Source organism: Hippichthys cyanospilos, chromosome 17 (assembly GCF_059441005.1).
Source record: "Hippichthys cyanospilos isolate Australia breed blue-spotted pipefish chromosome 17, RoL_Hcya_1.0, whole genome shotgun sequence".
Classification (NCBI taxonomy): Eukaryota; Metazoa; Chordata; class Actinopteri; order Syngnathiformes; family Syngnathidae; genus Hippichthys; species Hippichthys cyanospilos.
The window spans coordinates 8305257-8327192 of record NC_142385.1 but is presented as its reverse complement, the minus strand read 5'-3'; the positions used below and the strand labels follow the sequence as shown (position 1 = coordinate 8327192).

The 21936-nt window shown below is 39.5% G+C and overlaps 4 protein-coding genes across 7 annotated transcripts; 3 read left to right on the top strand and 1 right to left on the bottom strand.

Annotated features, from left to right (window-relative positions):
* The first annotated feature begins 32 nt into the window (after positions 1 to 32).
* adam9b (ADAM metallopeptidase domain 9b) lies at positions 33 to 9367 on the top strand. Its single transcript, XM_088439177.1, has 22 exons — positions 33 to 193; positions 324 to 388; positions 476 to 549; positions 635 to 710; positions 819 to 895; positions 964 to 1156; positions 1239 to 1301; positions 2165 to 2236; positions 2320 to 2489; positions 2797 to 2887; positions 4442 to 4572; positions 4648 to 4819; positions 5620 to 5709; positions 5813 to 6008; positions 7043 to 7154; positions 7462 to 7642; positions 7790 to 7876; positions 7953 to 8058; positions 8391 to 8526; positions 8605 to 8704; positions 8888 to 8925; positions 8983 to 9367. The coding sequence occupies exons 1-22, from the start codon at positions 127 to 129 to the stop codon at positions 9104 to 9106; spliced, it is 2421 nt and encodes an 806-aa protein (XP_088295303.1). The 5' UTR covers positions 33 to 126; the 3' UTR covers positions 9107 to 9367.
* A 410-nt stretch (positions 9368 to 9777) lies between these two features.
* Positions 9778 to 12802, top strand: pstk (phosphoseryl-tRNA kinase). The gene is made up of 6 exons (XM_088439199.1): positions 9778 to 10083; positions 10670 to 10922; positions 11254 to 11455; positions 11536 to 11611; positions 12222 to 12315; positions 12436 to 12802. Exons 1-6 carry the CDS (start codon positions 9868 to 9870, stop codon positions 12657 to 12659), a joined length of 1065 nt encoding a protein of 354 aa, XP_088295325.1. The 5' UTR covers positions 9778 to 9867; the 3' UTR covers positions 12660 to 12802.
* A 1191-nt stretch (positions 12803 to 13993) lies between these two features.
* LOC148409428 (zinc finger protein Pegasus-like) lies at positions 13994 to 17000 on the bottom strand. 3 transcript variants are annotated; one of them, XM_088439556.1, is made up of 5 exons: positions 16807 to 17000; positions 16655 to 16739; positions 16428 to 16567; positions 15967 to 16155; positions 13994 to 15025 (listed from the first exon to the last, which is right to left on the bottom strand). In XM_088439556.1, the coding sequence occupies exons 3-5, from the start codon at positions 16543 to 16545 to the stop codon at positions 14148 to 14150; spliced, it is 1185 nt and encodes a 394-aa protein (XP_088295682.1). In that variant the 5' UTR covers positions 16546 to 16567; positions 16655 to 16739; positions 16807 to 17000; the 3' UTR covers positions 13994 to 14147. The 3 variants fall into 3 exon arrangements, with proteins under 3 accessions (XP_088295682.1, XP_088295681.1, XP_088295680.1); XM_088439555.1 differs by having other exon boundaries at positions 16655 to 17000; XM_088439554.1 differs by having other exon boundaries at positions 16428 to 17000.
* On the top strand, positions 16348 to 21630 carry acadsb (acyl-CoA dehydrogenase short/branched chain). Of its 2 annotated transcripts, none has more exons than XM_088439553.1 (11): positions 16348 to 16491; positions 17673 to 17835; positions 17930 to 18030; positions 18104 to 18310; positions 18387 to 18557; positions 18804 to 18929; positions 18997 to 19089; positions 19608 to 19697; positions 19888 to 20025; positions 20199 to 20298; positions 20385 to 21630. In XM_088439553.1, exons 2-11 carry the CDS (start codon positions 17820 to 17822, stop codon positions 20459 to 20461), a joined length of 1119 nt encoding a protein of 372 aa, XP_088295679.1. In that variant the 5' UTR covers positions 16348 to 16491; positions 17673 to 17819; the 3' UTR covers positions 20462 to 21630. The 2 variants fall into 2 exon arrangements, with proteins under 2 accessions (XP_088295679.1, XP_088295678.1); XM_088439552.1 differs by lacking the exon at positions 16348 to 16491 and adding an exon at positions 17076 to 17146.
* The last annotated feature ends 306 nt before the right edge of the window (positions 21631 to 21936 follow it).

Sequence of the window (21936 nt, the reverse complement as noted above, 5' to 3'; positions counted from 1 at the left end):
CACACCTGCTATGACGCACCTGTGCAGGAGAAGGAAGTTGACGTCTGACTCTCGCTTCAATTAAGATTGAACTAAAAATATTACCGTTGGCGTCCTGGCGTAGTTAGTGCGTAATTCTGTGCGAACATGGTCGAAGAAAACCTCATCGTCGCCGTTTTATTGCTTTTTTGCATTTTGGGAGTATACAACCAAGGTGAGTCGTGTTTGTTAAATGCTGTATGAAGTGTACCTGTCCTCTTCATGGTAACGCAAAAAAAAAGTACGAGCCAAAGTCTGTAGAAAATGTATAACATATTTTTCTGACCTCTATATTTCTTTTTCAGACATTACAAATGGGTTAAAACTTACAAAGTATTCCATTGTGCAACCTCAGCCGCTTCATGCACAGGCAAGTGACGGCCAATTTTGGCCATAAAGGAGGTGAAATATATATATTTTTTAGTTCTAAACTTTTCATTATTTTTGACAATTTCAGAAATTCGAGGAGGATAAGTCGTATGTGCTAAATATAGGCAGTACACCTCACATCCTACATCTCAAGAGGAACAGGTTTTTCATTTCATTTCACTTCATATAAGGATTAATATCATAATAAATGCTTTTATGCCTCACAATACTTTTTCCCCATTCTCAGAGATTTCTTGCATCCTGATTTTGTTCGGGATGCTTTTAACATCGCTGGTAATCGCACAACAAACCATCCAAAACATGTAAGTCAATGGGTTGCTTGAATTTAGGAGTTGTGCAAATTTTGCCTCTCTGTACCCTTACTGAATTTACAACTATTGACTTGAATGGTTACATTTATTTTCCCCCAGGTGCATTGTTATTATCACGGAGAAGTGCAAGGCTACGAAAATTCAGTGGTTGCACTCAGCACGTGCAATGGATTGAGGTTTGGGCATGATGACTGACCTTAATTGTTGATCCATTGAAGTCACATTACCCATCATTCTTCTCCAGGGGCGTGGTTCTTTTCGCAAACAACAGCTATGGAATTCAGCCTGTGCCGCTGTCTCACACCAACGATCACATTCTCTATCAACTGGCTGACATTCAGACCGACCCCGTCACCTGCGGTGTCGTCCACGAGGATGCGGCCACCCCGACCCACGAACCTTTTGAGCCCACACACGCCATCTCGGCTCTGCTGCGGGTCTGGATTCTTACATGTGCCATACATGTGCCATATGACTTGTACTTTAAAAAAGTGTCCTTTTTTATTATTATTTCTATAGAAGAAACGCAATTTACCTCAGACCAGATATGTGGAGCTGGTTTTGGTTGTGGACCATCTCAGGGTGAGTTTTTAGCGATACTGATTTTACTGAAGCTTTTTCTGAAAATGACAACGTATGTGCTCAGAGCTCAGGCACTGACCAAGCACGGCTTACTTGTTTTCTGAGTTTGGTCATGTGACATGCTATGTGCAATATTCACAAACTGAGTCATAATTAGCTGTTACCTGAGGCGTGAGTACATGAGGTGATTATTTCAGTCACACAGCAAGGGATGAAATTTGTTTTGAAGTTATTAGTCATACATAAAAAATAATCTAATTAGACAAAATGTTCAACTTTTACTTTTGAAAATTGCTAAATATATTTGGTGTTCCTTCTAAAAAGACAGTCAACCCAAAAATATATTTTTATTATGTTTTATGTAGATCTACTAGCGTTCTAAATGTGGTATTTGTGATTCAATACTGCATTTAATGAACATAAAACAAACACCGAAATCCACCTGATTTCATCCATCTCAGGAGGTGGCCATTTTGAAGTGAAAATGACCTCATATCTGCGCAGGAATCAGGTAACAACCAGTCATGGCTCACCTGTATTCTGAGTTGGGTCATGTGACATCTACAGGGTGTGCTGTGATTGGCCATGACCTGAGTAACTGTGATGTCATTTGCAGTTGACAGCAAGAGACAAAATGGTCATCCCCTGTGACACAAAAACCACGATACTAACCAAAACGCAATACTAACCAGATTACTGTGTTTAAACAAGTGGAGCTGCACAGAAAATCTTTTTTTGTGTGTGTGTGTGCTTTGATCCACTTTAAATTAACCTTTTCACCAAGGTTCGCTTAGACACATTACACTGGAAAAAATGTCAATATATGAATTCTTAATGTTCACAGTGTTCATTTTAATTGACAGTATCAGTTCAAACAAGGAAATGAGACAGCAATACGAGAGGAGATGGTGGAAATGGCCAACTTGCTGGATGGAGTAAGATATCTAAAAGGCTTTATAAATTTTCTTTTGTTTGTTTTTGTTTTTTGTTTAGAATAATCCTGTCTGGTCCATTCTAGTATTACAAGCAGCTTAACATCCGTGTGGTGTTAGTGGGCCTGGAGATTTTTAAATCTTCCAACCCATTCCAAGTGGAGGCATCTGCGGGAACCGTTCTGCGCAGCTTCGTAAAATGGAGGAAGTCGGACCTATTGCCCAGAAATCGGCATGACATCGCTCAGCTTGTGATGTGAGTTCACAGTGGTCAGGTGATTTAAACAGCGGTTCTTAAATGGGGGTATGTGAAGGCATTTCAGGGAGTGAGATTTTTAATAACAAGGTGTAAGTTGGCATGACCAAATCTAATGCTTTTTCATACTGTGTTAGAAACAGAACGGTTTTCTTTTCAAATTAAGAGCAAATGAATTAGAACATGAAGAAACCTGTTGCAAAATTTTGTTAGTGACTCCAGCAGGTACGTCATTGAAATTATAGATGAGAACCACTGTATTAGAAGACGTGCAAATACAGGTTATAATTGTTGTTTTGTGTTTTAGCGGTCGGCCCAATTCGTACCCAGGAGGTGTGTTGGGGATGGCCTTCGTTAGTGCCGTGTGTTCGCCGACCAGCTCTGGAGGAATCACTGTGGTTAGTCTGATGCTTAACACATCACTCTAGTTGATTTTACTCCCTGCAGTCCTTGGTGGTACTTCTGATAGATTACTGCATATTTTCATTAGTTTTTTAGCCCTTATAATCAGAGGACCAGTGTTCACAAATCATTGAGTTGCTGTGAGCAACACAGGGCTGCAACTAATAATTATTTTAATTATCGATTAATCATTTTGTCCATCTATCGGTAGGAATTTAAAAAAAAAAGAAAAAAAGTAGGTTTTAATTTTAAACTTGACATTTTTGATTTTCCAAAGTAAAAAGGCAAATGTTTGCAAATGATGTATTTTAATGCAACAAAAATTATTCTTGAGTCTAGAAATTAGTCTTCTTTTGTTGATGCCTAAAGAAATAATCATTGCACATCTATATGCCATCAGGCTCTGCAACATTAGATAAAACACTTGACTAAGCTTGTTTTTATGGTTTAAATTACCGGTCTACAATTGTGATGCGTTACAAGCCCTATTACCTCTCAACAAATTTTTCTCGTTATTTAACTTTCCCTTAATTAGCACAAAATTGCATTTGCTTTTTTAGTTCCTAAACAAACAGCAATTTAGTGTAGGTCAACTACAGTTCAAATAGCTCTTTGATTTCTATAACTCAGTGGAGCCCAGAAATTAAAAAAAAAAAAAAAAAAAAAGATCTGTGACGTTTATAGTCATCAATGGCACTCAATGAGTTAATAACTCCGCCATAAATTTGTCTAACGTGGCTACTCTTTGACTCTGAACGCCAGCTGGCAACGCACATGGGAAGCATGAGCTCATGTGTGAAAAATGATACAATGTACTTCTATTATTGATGCCTCACACTACTCACATGTTGTACACAAATAAAGAGGAGCCCGGCCCGTTTGACTGGAACATGATTACGACAATGACGAGGCGGATTTGTGAAATTCCTTCCATTCACAGTGATACAATGCTTTTAATTTACATAAATAGATAATAGTGTTTTAGCTTGGCTTATTTAATTAGATCAAATCAAGCTACAAGTGAAATTTAAAGGACATGATGGAGCCTTCAGTTCTTTCTGACTTGTTTTATAGCAGTGTTTCTCAACTATATTTTGCCAGGCCCCACCTAGAAAAGAGAACCCCCCCCCCCCCCAGTCGATGCACTGAATATAAATAAGATTATTATTGATGAAAATTGTTTAAGTATACCTACACATGTATCCTTTTTAACGTTAACAACAGAATAACACAATATAAATCAACTTTCAACTGTTAATTATTTTTATCGTGTTTATACGGGTTATAGCTTAGTCTAAAATGAAAAACAAGAAGTGCACCAAAGTGCCTGAAACTAAAAGAAAATGATGAAAATTATTACTTTATTGCAATTACATTCCACATGACAAAAACAAAGCCTTTTTCCTGGCATCACCTCGTGCCCCCCCAGGGGGGCCCGCCACACTATTTTAGAAGCACTGGTTTATAGAAATGAACACAATCTGATGTATTTGGAAAATGTTGCCTCCATTTTTTGATCATTGTTGTTGGCGTCAAATGTCATTTTGCAGTTTGGTGACAACGACCTGCTTTACGCCACCAGTATTGTGGCCCATGAGATCGGTCACAACCTGGGCATGAATCATGACGACAACCGCTGTACCTGTAATGGAAAAAGTTGCATCATGACAGGCTCTGCAAGGTAAAACAAAAATAAAACAGAGTATTAATTTAGAATTGTTACTGATGCATCAGCTGTTTCGGTGATACTGTTTAGCGGTTCCACGACATTCAGCCGCTGTAGCGGCCAAGATTTCGAGGCGCTTATCCTCAAAGGAAAAGGGGTGTGTCTGATGAACCAACCCTCCCTCTCGGACATTGTGGGCACCGCCAAGTGTGGCAACGGCTTGTTGGAAGAAGCCGAGGAGTGTGACTGCGGACCGCCAGAGGTACTGTAGCAGATTTTTTTTATGCGAAGCAGTCCTTCACAAAGTTTATATATATATATATATATATATATACACACACACACACACACAGTGGGTCACTGGTTTACAAGATTAATCAATTCTGCGGTTGGAATCTTAACGCCAATTCGCCGAATTAGCCAATCCAAACCTATATTAATTAGCTAATATGTGTAAAACCCCAAGTAAAAACGCCAAAATTTTATATACATATTAAAAATTGGTGATATGGCCATATTCCCCAGTAAGTAGCCTAGGCTAGGCTAGCTTAGCTTTCTTCATATTTCTTGGTTATCTTCAGCTACCTTTCCATATAAATCATCTGCTTACTTCTCTCTTTAACACCACTAGCAATCCTGGGACTGATGGCTAACTATTCAAGTTTCAAATTAAGCACTAAAATGCGTAATAAAGCCGATATTGAAAGCACTCTCACACGAGATCATGTTTTGAGCAGCCATCTTTGCGATCCCGTGAGCCAACCAATAGCAGACCAGCATCTTTGTGACCCCATCATGCTGATCAATAGTAGATCAGTATTTTAGGGAGTCAAAACGCCAACCAATAGCAGACCAGCATTGGTGTGACGCGTTGCAGCGGAGGCAGTTTATCGATAACAGAAAATAAGAGCATTTACCTAAAAACGCCTCAAGAGGGAGGCAAAACAACAAACACAACCAACGCCACAGGTCATGAGAGTTGTTGATGTTAAAGTGGGATAAATGCCTTAAAGAGTCGATGAAAAAACTCAGTATTCCACTCAGTAAAAATCTACTCCCCAGGAATGCCAGAATAAATGCTGCGATGCTGCCACTTGCAAACTCACCTCCGGATCAGCTTGCGCTCAAGGGAGCTGCTGTGATAATTGTCAGGTAACCCAATACACTTTAGAAAGGAATGGAAAAGAATAATGGCTCTGATCCCCATTTGGATTTGTCCACTCTGCGTTTTCACTTTCCACACGGTCCCTTTTAGTTCAAGGTGGCCGGGACGCGATGCAGGGGCGTTGCCAACGCGTGCGATCTTCCCGAGTTCTGTAACGGCACCAGCGGTTTCTGCCCCAACGACTTTTACATGATGGACGGTCTACCCTGTCAGGACAAAGCGGCGTACTGCTACGAGGGCCGATGCCAGACGTACAATTCCCAGTGTCGAGGTCTCTTTGCGACAGGTACAGTTTTTTTGATCCGTAGCCAAAGTCAGCAATGAGAGTTACTGTAGATAGCATAGTGTTTTGTTTTTTTTTGTTTGTTTTTTTTTTTAACTTTTTTAACTACCAATTAAAGGGCCTATAACATAATGTAATATGTGCACATAAATTACATTTGGCACATTGGCGATTTAATTTCTGATTAATTATGAGTTTTATGGTACTGATATTTCTAACCAGGGAGTAAAATGTGTGATTGTCTTGCTCTCTTCAGGACGTTGCTCAATGGCGGCGGGCCACGCAATATTCATCCATCCATCTGATGGATACTATTCCAACAGTGTGAATACGGGCCAAAAACAGGCGTTTTACTGACATTAAAATGCAAAACGGTGTCAATACACCGCTATCACTGACATGCGTTCCTCCTATCAAATCAGTCCCCATGGAAACCCAGAACTCATAACAATTAATGCTGTGTATTGTGTCTTTAAAGTGTATTGCGATATATTGTGAAATAGCAAAGGCGTATTGCAATAAATTATAATTGATCAAATACAGTGAAATCTCCATGCCACTTCTGTACAGTTTTTTTTCTTCATATTATAAAAATGAGAAAACTGTGCGGAAGTCAAAGTAATGACGGGGCCAGTACGAGAGCGCAGAATAATCAAGGAATGCTTAGAAATGCTTCAATGAAGGAAAATAAGACTTTGGGAGTGTTTAGGCTGAAAGATCAACAGGGGAACATGGATCAAAAGTTCCAAAAAGTTTGGACTTTTCATGTAAATGTTCATATTATGACAAGAATTTAATGACAACTATACTTGTAGACATATTGGATCCATTTTAACTGGATAGCTATAGGAGTAAAAAAGCAACTTAAACTGTGATAAAATGGCAGTCAATGAGTTAATGCAACATTTCTATACAGTCCTACTGGTTTCTATGAATACAATACAGAAAGTTGCACAATATATGTCATTATTAGGTATATGGATGGTATTGAATTGAGTAAATTATATTTTCGAAGTGTGTTGTCATCCTCTTGTCAGATCCAGCAACAAAGGCAGCTGATGTTTGTTTTCTGAATGCAAACATGAAGGGAAACCTATTCGGGAACTGTGGGATCACCACCAATGGAGATTATATCAAATGTGCTTTGGCGTGAGTGGCATTTTCATCTGCTGATCTAAAATTTCAATTATGGATGGCGGATATGGCCAAAAAAATACCCATATTATGGATCATTTTGATTTTTAAATAAGTAATTTCGCACGCTGTGCCTTCTGGGAAATGATTTTTTTTTTTTTTTTAACAATCTATATTGTTGATACCTGCTATACACAGGGAATTGGTACCAGGCCAGCTTGTAAATGGTGTAACTACAATTGACAAATATTGAAATGTATTGGGAGGAAACAAATGCAAGATACGTGACAAATTTATAGAATTATGAATGTTTATGTTACAGGGATGCAATGTGCGGGAAAGTGCAGTGCACTAATGTGAACGTCAACAAACCGCCTCCAGGTGCGCATGTCAGTATTCAGATCATAAATGGGTCCACGTGCGTCAATGCCGACTTCAACCTGGGTACGGATGTGCTGGATCCGGCCTATGTTAACCCTGGGAGTCCTTGTGCTGAAGGAAAAGTAAGAACTGTGTCCAAAGACGACTGGTGGGAGAATGAAGCTTCATGAAGCACCTGTGTTTTTTTTGTTTTGTTTTGGTTTTTTTTTCCTCTCTACTGTGGGTTCACATGATTCCACAGTTAGAATAATTGTTTTCCTCTCTTTAAGGCCTGTCTCGATTTTAAGTGCGTGAACGCCTCGGCTCTGCTGCCCAACTTGGACTGCGACGCCGACAGGACGTGCAACAAGCACGGGGTTAGGATGACACTTTCCACAATTTTCCGCCCGCCCCTCAAGGTCACGTCAAGCGATATTTATTCACTGTCTACAGGTATGCAACGATCAAGGGAACTGCCACTGCAACGACGGGTGGAGCCCGCCATTCTGCGACAGGGCAGGGATCGGCGGCAGCGTGGACAGTGGTCCACCTAAGATAGGTGCTGACCCAATGCTAAGACAATACCGAGCGTATATTTGGAATTACCTCAATTCCAAACACATTAATAGCGATTGATAAATGAAGCTTCATGAAGCACTTGTGATATTTTTGACTCCTTAAAACAGGTGAAATTCAATTCTTTGTCACTGCACTAGTGTTTATTTTTAAACGCAGAGCACCATCTAGAGGAGTAAAAATATATCCCAAGTGTTTCATGACATTTACTAATAAAATAGCTTTAGGTAAACAAGACACTGATGACAACTTTCTGGAAATGGTATTGATATTTTTTGTGGACCCTCATCAAATGTACATTGTGTGTGCCTCAAGACTACTCCCTCAGGAACGGCCTGTTGATCTTCTTCCTGCTGGTCGTTCCTCTGCTGGTTCTTCTCATCCTGGTGCTGCTGTTTGTCTTCAGGAGAGATGCGCTCAACCCATGTCTCAAACAAGTGCGCCGGTTTAGGTACATACAATCTTATTACATCATGTCAAAAATGCTCCATGAAGAAAATATGCGAGTGTGCTTATTTAATTTTATCAGGCCACATCGCGCTGGACAAGGCAACACCAATGGACATTCAAACCAAAATACACAGACGCATCCGACCACTCATATTTCAACAGAAGTTCCACCACAGAGGGTAAATATTTTCATCAAATGTCAGAGCTTCAGGTTATTCGATCAGATATTTATTTAGCAGCAGGTAAAACAAGTTTAGATTTACAGCTAAATGCCGTCTGTAAATGTGATCCAGGATGTGTGAACTTTTTTTTTTTCAATGTAATGTACAGTCCCTGAAATCTTTTGTGTTTTGGCATTTCAGCTTCAATATCCACCAGCTACCTCGGCTCCGATTTCTGGGTAAGAACTTCACATTTGTTAGTCGTAAACCTTTTTTTATTTTGCGCAAACTTTCAGTTTCAGATATGGAGAACTGGATTATTGGAGCACAGATTCCAACACTACCCCTGCACATCCTCAGGCACACAGGCAAGGCCCAGGGGTTCCCAAAGCGATTCCCTCCCCACATCCACCAAACTAAGTTCATTTTTCTCTTCATGCATATAAAATGTAAGAAGTTTACAGCGGAGAAACTTTCAAAAAACGCACTGAAATCTTTGAAGTTAATTGTTCTAACATGAAGCATGCCATCATATGCATTAACACAATATGTATTGGAATATATGTAATTGAATTGAATCAGATGCACTGTACATATTTTATATTTTCCATATAATGTTAGTGCTTTTTTTAAATGGAAGTAAATGTGTATTGTAATAAATAAATTTGTCTTATTCTCGAACGTTGAGTCTTGACTTTTTTTAAATGGAAGTAAATGTGTATTGTAATAAATAAAATTGTCTTATTCTCGAACGTTAAGTCTTGACTAATATGGGATTTTTTTTATTTTATTCTATTATTTCAATTTTATTATTAATATTTCGGGTTTTTTTCTAGTGTTGTGCGGGCGATCCTTGAGCAAATGTTTACAACTTTGACGCAGCGACGTTGGTTCAAACATTTCCAACATGTAGATTATCGCTGCTTTTACAACTCTAAATGAAACTGATGCGGAGGTTTTTGAAAAACAAGTACCTGTACAATCCACCTAACATAACTTTACATACGTGCTACAACCTCTTGTACAGTAGGTGGCGGTATACATCTGACCGTTTGCTTGCAATTCACTAAAAAAAAAGAAGAAAAGCTCTTTCGCCAAGGCGAAAGTGAGCTGCAAGAAGTAAACAAACATGGCCGCGGCAGCATCCTGAGTCGTCCTCTCTCAAGTTTCGCGGCGGTCGTATGGCAGCAGTGGCCGACAGCGTCGACTGGGCTCGGGCCTGTTTGTGCGTCTTCTGCGGACTTCCCGCAGCGGGGAAGTCCTCACTGTCCCGCCGCGTCTGTCTCGCCGCGAGACGGCGCGGTTGGAGAACGGCTGTGGTGCAGTACGACGAACTGATCCCGGATCAGGCGTTTAATACCCGAGCAGCAGAGGGGGACGTAACGTCACACGAAGAGGTAACGTTTTCAATAGTGTTTTCTTGTGTATTTCACAAGTCTACATGAAAGTGATTTTTTATTCTGATACTAAGAATGGAATACAGAAAATACTCTCAGTGATTACATTCAATAACCATCACTAAGAACGTTACATTGGAATCGATACTTTAAACGGCTTTTATTATGCATATGCTTTTTTCGGCTTAACTTTTAACCTTGTTAGAATGTTATTCCTCACCAAAACACCCCTAAAGTGGTGTTATCTGCCAGTCACACCTTTCTGAGCATTGCTTCATTCTCAGCACCAGCCACCCCGGTTCAGACAAAATGACGGGGTCCTCACTTTGTTGCGTCACTAATTGGATACGGCTCATGCAAACTAAATACGCGCCAGCATTCTCCAAGCAGTGAGCTGTGCACGAGGATGATGTCAAGACAGGGGCGCAACAACCACACTGTTATAGGCAGGATTTAAGCGAGCTAGGCGTTCTTACTTCACCCTTTCCAATTCAAACAGCAGTTAGTGCCTGTCTGACCAATTGAAACATATCTTAGCTAGGAAAAAAAATGCTACATAACCTTTATTTTTTTCAACCTTTCCCAGAGAACAGAGTGGAAGCTCCACCGAAATGCAGTGTTGCAGTGCATTGAGGAGTTCCTGGAGAAACAGGAAATGCTGCCCGAGCTTCCAGGCAACAGCAGCATCCCCGGGTCCACGTGGGCACGCTGCACCAGCGCTTTGCTGACACCACCTCTTGACACCGTCCGAGCCAACGCAGCGCCGTTTGTGTTTCTGCTGGATGACAACTTCTACTACCCAAGCATGAGATATGAGGTCTTCCAGCTGGCTAGAAAGTGTAGGCGTGTTTGCACAATCTGGGGAAAGTAAATTTTTTTTTAAAAAACAGTGCAAGTTGAAGTAAATTTCACTTGTTTAGAACATTGTGAACTGCCTAACAAAAAAAGGCAAATTAACTCATTTTACAAGAGAATCTAAAATAGCTAGTACTAAAATAATGATGCGCAAAAGTAATTTATTGCTTCAGTAGTTTAGTTCCTTAAGTTTGAAATTAATCAATTTGTTAAGTGCTTTAGTACCTCCCGTAAAAATACGTCTTTGGGATTGAATGCGTTAAAAGGAATAGTGTATTTTTGTCATGCATTGATCTGTTCATGTCCTTGTTGTAGATTCACTGGGCTTTTGTGAGGTGTACGCGCAGTGCCGATTGGACTTGTGCATCAGCCGGAACGAGACCCGACCTTACCCCGTCCCCACCGAGGTGATCGTGGAGATGGAGAAGCGTCTGGAGCCTCCAAATCTGAGGAAAAACCCATGGGAGGCAAAAAGCATCATGGTGGAAACAGAATATGACGTGCCAGAAAGTGAGCTGTAAGATGAACACCTGAGCTGTTTTCTTTTTCTTTTTCATTTGTCTAAGTTTCTTGTTTTTTTTTTTTTTCTTAATGTAGCCAGAGAGTTATTGAGTTGATCGCCTCCGCTCTCAGTGACCCTTTGAGCCCATTTGAGGATGACGCTGAACAAAAGGTTTGTGGATAACATATTGGGGAATGATGAATTTTATTTCTATCTCATTTTTCTCCTCTAAAAGTGGCTAAAAGCACCGTAAAAATCACAGTTTATTACCTTGGTTTTAACGTGACCCTCATTCATTTGTGAACACATGGAACCTCATTGGAAAGGCCAAGATGTCCTCTACTGAGGACATTGGGACTCAGAAGTAGCTCCAAAGACTCATAACCAAAAATGTCCACTACATTGGAGACAAATGAATACATTTTGGCACAAATTGTGTTTTTTTACAACAAAAAAAGTATATTTGTTCATCTGTCTGTTTTTGTGGCATTATTTTGAATCCCATTGAGTTTTAGGCAGGAACTTTATCGACTAACCGCAACATCATAATGACACTTTTTATTCCTTTACCTAAAGTTTTTTGTAGATTACATATTTACCCCTGGATTTGATCATATTTATGAAATTGTGGAAAGCTTTTGTTTATGAATCATTTCAACTCACTTCTTTAATCAAAAGCACTTCTACAAGACCAGTTTTTCCATTTCCTGCATCGTAGTCCCATTTTGATTTCTTAACCTTAAAAACAGCAGCATTACAATCATAAATTTTAACTGTGCAGGAGGCCGACCGCCAAAGATGCGCCGCGAGCGTGGTTCACCAAGCTGACCAGGCTTGTCGTCGTATTATCTCCGAGACCATGAAGAAAGTCAGAGGTCAGCATGGCTTCGAATTCATGCCGTTTTCATTAACATTTAAAACAGCTCCACTAGGTCATGCAACTATCGTCTTTCGTACTTGCAGCCAATCAAAAGCCTCCATTTGTGATTTTACAGAAACTGGCACATCCTCTCAACGCATGCGGTCCTTGGCCACTCAGCTAGGTGAATCCAAAGCAGAATTCCTCCAAAATCTGCGCAGACACTGTCTACAAAATGTGAATTTTACTCCAGGAGAGGATGTTGATGTGGATCATGTTGTGAAGACGGCGATACCGCGTTTTGAAGGTGAAATACAAGGAATCCTGTTAAAATTATTCCACAACCATTTACATTTTTAATTAAGTAATTTCTTGAAAAATACATGTACTGAATGAAAGACAGTTTAGATATACCGTATTTCAGTGGTGTCCAAACACCAGGGACCAGTGCGGTACATGAACAAACGTGTATGTATATATTGGAAATAAAATGGTTACTTGGGTTATAATTGTTTATTTTTCCAGAACATAAAAGATATCATTCAAACCTGGTTTGTTTAAATTAGGAATTTCACTTCTATACTGCTTCTGTTACAAAACAAGTAAAATGTTAAAATAAAAACATACTGTAGCACATTTTTCAATTTACAGTATATACATGATATAAAGCAATACAGGCACAATTAAAGTGTCAAGCTAATTCAGCGAAGCTGTAAAAAACGCTAAACTACAAAAAAAAAAAGTCTGAATTCTCACATTTATCTTTAAGGATACTGAGAATGAAGTCAGAATTTTGAAAACTTTTTCTTCCCTTACACAACACACAACACCAATAATGGGGGGGGGGGATCAGTGGTTTTATTACTTTCACTTCCCATGTTTAATATAATACTTTGTTAAGGGGATGTCAAATCAAACATTTTCCCTACACTACTCTGACACTGCGGAAACTATCCGTGCCTATCAATCTTGGGGCGGCCATTCTGTCACAGTGTCAACTAAAAATTACATCATAGTTGCTCAGCGAACGACTGATCACGAAACACCTGTTTTCTGCGTTTGGTCGTGTGACCAAACCCTAATGTGATTTCATTTTCAGTTGCCAGGAAGTAGCAAAATGGCTGCCCTCTGAGATCGATTTTAAAAATAAAATTTTGCTGCTGAATTCATATTCCACTAATGGAATATTAATCAGATACCAGTTCCTTCACTTTTGCTTTAGGCACTGATCTTATCTGAACTCTTTCTTTTACACTGCATATATATATATATATATATATATATATATATATATATATATATATATATATATATATATGTGTGAGTGTGTGTATATATATATATATATATATATATATATATATATATATGTATGTATGTATATATATGTATGTATGTATGTATATGTATGTGTGTGAGTGTGTGTGTATATATATATATATATATATATATATATATATGTGTGTGTATATATTTATATATATATATATATATATATATATATATATATTTATATATATATGTGTGTGTGTATATATATATATTGTGTATATATATATATATATATATATATATATATATATATATATATATATATATATATATATTATATATATATATATATATATTTATATATATATATATATTTATATATATATATATATTTATATATATATGTGTGTGTATATATATATATATATATATATATATATATATATATATACACGTTTTTTTACACATTTTTGAACCCTAGGCCCACGAGCATAACTATGCCAATTTGTATTAAAATGACATTTCATCAAAAGGTCAAAAATGATTGTTTTGGTGAGTAGTGTTTACATTCAGGAGTCACTTCCTGTGCTGCCCTTGAGCAAAATGGCACGCAAAGTCGTACTTGTCAGTGCACGTGTGTCCGCAGACATTGCAGCGGAAGGGGTGCTCGAAGACGTGACATCCCATGTGTATGGTGTACAGGATGTTGTCGGGGAAGTGGATGTCGCAGTGCAAGCACCGTTGTGGCTTGTCGCCATCCACCGTGTCAAAGGCAGCGGGTGTGCCCTCTCGGCTGCCACCCGCACGCAAAACCTCTTCCTGGGCATCTAAACCCAGGCCGGATGCGGAACTCTTGTGTTCCGATGCGGGACATTCGGCTTTTGGTGTTAAGGTCTGCACGCCGTTTGAACACGTGGTGGCCTGCGCCGTGGTGACTTCCTGTATCACGATGGGCTTCTCGTCACCGTTCGGAGGGGTGTGAGGGGGCTCGGCGCGGAGCTCGGCCGGCTGCAGCGAAGCCAGCTGCTCCAGCGGGCTGTTGAAAACTCCTCTGTTGAAGTCACTCTGCAGGAGCCTGGGCGGGTTCCTGTGCTCGCTCATGTTCAAATGGTGGTGATTCTTGTGAGGCACATCGCCCACGTAGTCCGACTTTGGGGGAGGTGGCGGCGGGGTGAAATTGAGGAGCAGGCGTCTCCCGAAGCCCAGTGAGCCGCTGCGCTTCTGCAGGGTTGCCAAGCCTCGCTTGCCGGCGAATGGCGGCCGTGCCACGCGGGCGGGCAGCTGCTTGTGGCGTCGGCGCCGGTGGTGCGACAGATTGCTGCGATCGCTGCAGCGGAAGGTGCACAGGTCGCATTTGTACGGCTTCTCTCCCGTGTGTGAGCGCATGTGGGCCTCCAGGTGGCGCTCGTATGCCGAGGCGAAGGGACACAGCTGACAGCGGTGTGGCTTTTCTCCTGCCAGGCATAAAGGGGGCAGTAAAAAAACTATTTTCAACTACTCGGTACTCTTGATGGCAGCCGATACCAATGGTGCCCTTCTAAGTCAGGTGTTCTCAAATTGGGATACAAGTACCCCTAAGGGTGTATTCCAACCCTTGTGCACACACTTTGCAAAGCATACACATAGCATTATTTTTCCTAATCTTACAAATGAATGTAAAGGTGTATTCATTCGTTATTTACCGATATTTTTTCCTTCAACCACTCAAATTGTTCAGTGGCATTAGATCTATCCATACATATGTAGTTTACATTTATTAACACCCACCAAAAATTGAAAGTTGGTATGATTTGTCTTTGTAGCCTGTGAACTGACGGTGACACATGTTTAAGACACAGCCATTAAATGGTCTATACCACCACCTACTGTCTTGAGGTGAAACACAAGTCAACAAAGAATTTCTGTTTGCTTACATAGTTTAACTGCTGCTCAACATAATGTTGCAAGAATTGCAGGAAAATCAATGTCATAAATCCTGTTAAAATGCATCTCAAAAATTGTAATAATAATGGTTTTATTTGGTCCAAAATTTGGACAATAATTATTTTTGTACACAAAATCTTGCACGTCCAGCTGCAATCACATAGAAATGTCAGAATCGTTGAATTTAGAAAATTGACGTTTCAATCATCTGCTACAAATTTCAGCTCTCTATTTATTTCCCATTGATTCTTTAATAATATCATTTAAAAAAAAAATCAAAGGAACTTCCATAATTTGTAACAGTGTTACTAATAAACTAAACCGTTTTGTTTACTTGATTGACTCGATGTAAAATCTCTCCACAACTCTGGAACCAAAACGAAACTAATAGATGTGGATAAAGGTAAGGAGGGTGTGTATTTTCTCTAGCACGGGTGGTAGATATGAATGTATATTGTCATTATTGTCTGACCTGTATGGATGCGAATGTGTTCTATCAAACGAGCCATGCCCTTGTTGGCGTAGCTACAAAAGCTGCACTTGTATTTCCCGTCGCACGTCCTCTCCAGGCCGTCCATTTGCACGTCTGACCCTTCTTCCAAAGGAAGGCTCACTTCCACGGACGGGGCGTCCAGACCATTGTGCTCATTCCTTGGAGCCACTGGTGACAAAAACACAAACATGTGGTAACTGCTACTACAATTTGTCCTACAAATAGTGATGGACAAACGAAGCTTTATGAAGCACTTGTGATATTTTTGGACTTCTCTAGATGGCACTCTTGGTTGAATAAGCCGGGGAAAATTAGGATAGCTGTTCTACTGACGCGTTAAATGGTCTTGTGAGGACAGAGGATGCAGTAGTACATGGACCTTCGGGCCCACAATCCTTGATTGTGAATAAATGCTCAAACTGTTTTGCATACATCATTACCTGGGTCCTTTTCCTCACAAATCGAACCAGAGATCATGTTGACGTGCTGCGTTTGCTGTGTCAGGTACTCTTGGAATTCTCTCACAAAATCCACAGGCTCTATCTTAATTTCTTCCATGATGCTCGTTTAGCGCTGCGACCTAAATAACATCCCCCAAAACGACAGAATTTGTATCAAATTCAGTATGTACTTTTAACAGCACTTTCACCGGTGCGGATGGTAGCACCTCGGCTATCGTTAGCACGCCATTTCGAGCCCTCGCAGCGGTCCTGCCACTCGAGTCTTCCGTAAAAACTCTCCTTAAGGGTCGGCTAAAATGAAACGTTTACTTTAAAATGTTATCAAATTACACGATAATGATAATGTTGACAGATAAACCTTAGCGGCTCGAGTTTGGTTTCCAACACGCCATTGTTGTCAGTGTAGGAAATGTTGCGTTCATGGAAAATTGTAAGTACCTATTCATTTCGCACAAAACGCTCACCTAAATCTCTAATTTCGAATTCAAAATTAGTCTCAAACTACGTCAATATATATATTAAATGTCAAATAATCACAAGAATCAAAAATGCTTATTATTTTTGATTCGTGTCATAGTTAACCGGGAACAATATCAAAATGCCCTATGTTAAAATGCAACATTCACCCCGGAAGTGACGCATGCACGTAAACATTGTGTAACATAATGGCTGCAATATTGGTGAGGACTTTGTCGAAGGTAAATAAGTAAACGGTGATATCACATCATTACACGTAAATGTAGTCTTTTTATTGCACTGCACTGTACGCCCTTATGACAGCTGCGTTTTTAAAATGTTATTAACACGACGGCTGATAACTCCTAGCATTGAGACAAATATGAAACTCTATGCACTATACATATGGATTACTCTATCAATGAAATGGAAAAATAGTTTTGGAACACTGTTTGGATCCAACGCAATTACTCTCACGTGTTGACCATAGATCATCGTCATGTGTTTTGACCTTTTAAATAATTTAGGGGTCGAATAAAGGCATTTTTGGAACACTACCGTTTTTGTATTATATACTTAGTGAATACATCTGTATTGTGTTATCATGTCAATACATTGTTGGATCTAAATTTTCTTGTCGAGATTTGATGTTTACTGTATCTAAGCATATAAACTGCCAGTCAGTACTTTAGTATGAGACATCACAACATTGGTAAATTAATGCATTCCTCAATTTTCTTTATTTTTCTTTTATCCTTCCATCATTAGTCTTGCAGACAGCTCACTAGGTCATGGCGTGGATGCCACCCAGGATGGAGGAACAGGTCCACAAAGTCTGCCTTAGATGTGGAAACTGCTCAAGCTGCGGGGGTGGTTAATTTTCCTCCCTTGCAGTCATATTCAGAGGAAGAGAGCATGATGAGGGAATCAGGTGAGTGGTGTCTCTTTTTGTATCCTGATATTTTTCATTTCAAGAAACACATTTGATTTTTTTGGGTGGAAGCTTATTTGATTTCGTTTGCCAGTTAAAAAGTATGCACAAGAACGTATCGCTCCCCTTGTGGCAAAGATGGATGAACACTCAATGATGGATGACGCAGTGATCAAGTCTCTCTTTGAACAGGGTGTAAGCGCCTTCTTTTTTTTAATCTAAACTGAGGAATGAAATGGTTTGCTAACGCTGTATTGAATCCGGGCAGCTCATGGGCATCGAGATCGACGCGGAATATGGCGGCACTGGCTCGACATTCTTCTCTTCTATTCTGGTCATCGAGGAGTTGGCAAAGGTGGACGCCTCTGTGGCCGTGCTGTGCGACATCCAGAACACTCTGATCAACACGCTCTTTACGCAACTGGGCACGGCGGCTCAGAAGGAAAAGTATCTCAGCAGGCTGTCGACTGACATGGTGAAATTTATTACGTTTATAACCGCCGTTCGCAGCTGAGAACATCTTTGTTTACGAGAATACATCTCGCGCACAGGTGGGCAGTTTTTGCCTGTCCGAGGCAGAGTCGGGCAGTGACGCCTTTGCGCTGAAGACACGTGCAGAAAAACACAAAGACTATTATGTCATCAACGGTTCCAAAATGTGGATCAGCAATGCGGAGCATGCCGGCGTGTTCCTGGTAATGGCCAATGTGGACCCCACAGCTGTGAGTAGCCCCTCACTTCCAGTTTCTCTCAAGTGTGACATCATAGTTAATGATCAGTGGGGGGTTGTGCATTTGGTACCTGGCCTTCTGTAGGGATTTGATCCAGCGCTTAATAAGGCCATAATCATGTAATAAATCCATTCTTTACTTCCACCCTGTAAGTCAGTGCTTTTGACTGTGTTTCAACAAGTTGAGAAGGCCTTCCTGGCCTTGACTACTCATTATTTATGAATTTATGAATGACAGGGTTACAGAGGCATCACTTGCTTCATTGTCGACCGGGAAACAGAAGGACTGGAGATCGGCAAAAAGGAAAACAAGCTGGGACTGCGTGCATCCTCCACCTGCCCGCTCAACTTTGACAATGTCAAGGTCTGAATTCAGGCCCGAGCTTGCAAATGAATCTCGCCACTTCTTCTGCTAAATTGTGTTTTGTCAGGTGCCTGAGAAGAATATTTTGGGCAAAGTTGGTCATGGGTACAAGTACGCTATCGGAATGCTGAATGAAGGCAGGATAGGAATTGCGGCTCAGGTAAAATAAATAAAGAAAATGCTTGTATTGTACACTTTTATGTAATAATATTGTAGTATTGTCCAATGTTTTAAATGTTTTTTAATGTTGTGGTATAATTGTATTTTATTTTTTAATATTTGCATTTCAAACTGTTTTTAAAATATTTTCACATTTGTAATGTTACATTTGAGTAACTATTGTCAACTTATTTGATAATTTCATTTTCGAATATTTTGTGTATTTTTATATGCATTATTGTTCCTAATAGCTCTCCATTTCTTTTTATTACTAAGTAAGATACAGACAGTATTTTTGTTTTTGTCTCGTGTTTTCATAGCACTTTGATATCATGTAAATATATCTATTACATCTTTTTTTCTTATATATATATATATATATATATATATATATATATATATATATATATATATATATATATATATATATATATATATATATACACACACACACACACTCATGTAAAAAAATCAGGCATGATCAAAACATTGTAGACACATTTTTTTATTGTGTTCTAGATGCTGGGGCTGGCGCAAGGTTGCTTTGACCACACAGTTCCTTATACAAGACAGAGGGTGCAGTTTGGAAAACGAATCTTTGACTTCCAGGTAAATTAAACACCTATTAAGGGGACTTGCTTTTTCCCTACTTTTGAAACCGTTCAAATTATCTTAACATGGTCAAAATGTTTTTTTTTTCCTTCTTTTCTTAAGTTAGTTCAGTTCAGCCCTATTGTATTTATTGTCTTATTATTTCCTCATGCGGTTGAACATCCGTCTGTTCTTTTTTTCCTTCTAGGGCATGCAGCACCAAATAGCCCACGTAGCAACGCAAATCGAAGCCGCGCGCTTGCTGACGTACAACGCCGCTCGTTTAAAGGAAGCCGGCAGACCCTTCATCAAGGAGGCCTGCATGGCTAAATACTTCACTGCAGAGGTGATGCCACGCCCCTTAGAACTTTTTTAACCTGACCAAAGACAGATTCACTCCCATGCACTGAAAATAGCTGGTACATATAGTTGAATTTTCACTGCAAAATTGTTTCCCTTAGAAATAACACAATACATTAGCATTTATTGTTTTAACAACGTTTTTTTTTTCTCCGTCAGGTGGCGACGTTGACCACGTCCAAGTGCATCGAATGGATGGGAGGGGTGGGCTTCACCAAAGACTACCCAATTGAGAAATACTACAGGGATTGTAAAATTGGTATGTACATGCACTATGATGCTGGGAATTGAGCTCAGAATAGAATGCGGGCACAAGGGAAACTTTTGAATGTTTTTCTTCTGCAGGTACCATCTACGAGGGCACGACAAACATCCAGCTATCCACCATGGCCAAATTCATCGATAAGGAGTATGACGTTTAACTTCATACCGAACTGGAGTCTGATGGCTTGCACAATTATGATTTACACTCCTTATGTCCAAACCTGAGTGTGTCACGTGACTCTGCTGGAAAGAAGAATGCAGTAGGCCACATTGCATTGTTACCAGTTTTCAATCTAATTGGAAAATAGGAAAAAAACACATTTTTAGAGCACACGCTGGTATGTTTAGTGAAGGACAAATGAAGCTTCATGAAGCACTTGCGATCTTTTTTTAGTTTGCTAGATGCCACTTTTGGTTAAAAAATGTAGGGAAAATTACATATATTTCCAGTACACTCATGTTTATTTTCACACTTGCTTTTATCATAGGCCACATTGTTGTTGTAGTTTCTGTCAAAGGGCCATGATGATTGTGAAGTCAAATAAATTTTAAATATGATCGTCTCACATTTTGAAATCAGAGGCCTTTAAAAATTGTTCAAAAAGGGTATTGATAACAAAAAAAATGTAAACGTTGGACAACTTGAAAATTTGGTACTAACCTTAGGTCATAATTAGCATTTCGCAGGACAAATAAAATGATGTGGGGGGCAGGATCTGGCCCCCTGGCCTTGAGTTCGACACCTGTGATTTAGAGGAGTACAAAAATAGCGGGTGCTTCATGAAACTTCACTGTTGTGTCTTTTCTTGCTTTACAAAAAAAAATAAAAATACTGATGGGATTATGATATATGACCATCATTATACTGTTACATTTCATCAATTCTTATGTTTTTTATGATCAATTGATCATGCAGAAATGTATCTTTGGAGCAGTTTTCGTTATTTGAGTGCTTCAGTGCCTTTGATGTGTTTATTATTCTGTAGAGGTTCATTTACTTAAAAGATTGGATTTCAAACAATACTGTGGATACATAAATGAGTTGTATTTGATTAACAACTAGAACTGTTACAAAAAGACAAAATTGTAATACAAGTGCGAGTGAGTGTATCATTATGTTTTTTTGGTTTGTTGTTTTTTTTTCTGAAATTGGCTTGGACGATGGATGAACGCATGGGCTGTGTGTTGCCAGGTGCAGACAGACTTACACTTGGGCATGGGAAAAAAAACTAAAAAAGAATACAAATAATAACGCTTACTTTGAACGAAAGTACTTTTGTTTTAAATTCAATTGACTTAAAAACATTAAAAGCTCATTCTAAAGGTTCCTCGCTTGTGCGCTTTCTCCCTGTCGTCGCTAGATGGCAGCATTCTCTTCACAAGTCCCAAAGTCGCAGCAGTCAATTACACTCACTGAGTGTAGCCTGTCACCTCTAACGAGCTGCCTGCCATATTAATCATTTGCTCCTGCTTCACATTAAAAAGAGCCCCTTATGAATAATTGACTGACTGATATTTTATTTTCAGTCGGGACTTGATTCAATTCCCATGTGAAACATATTACGGTGACTGCGGATTGACTAGCCACTTGATTAGGAACCCTGATGGCCATTTTACACGCAGTTTCACTGTC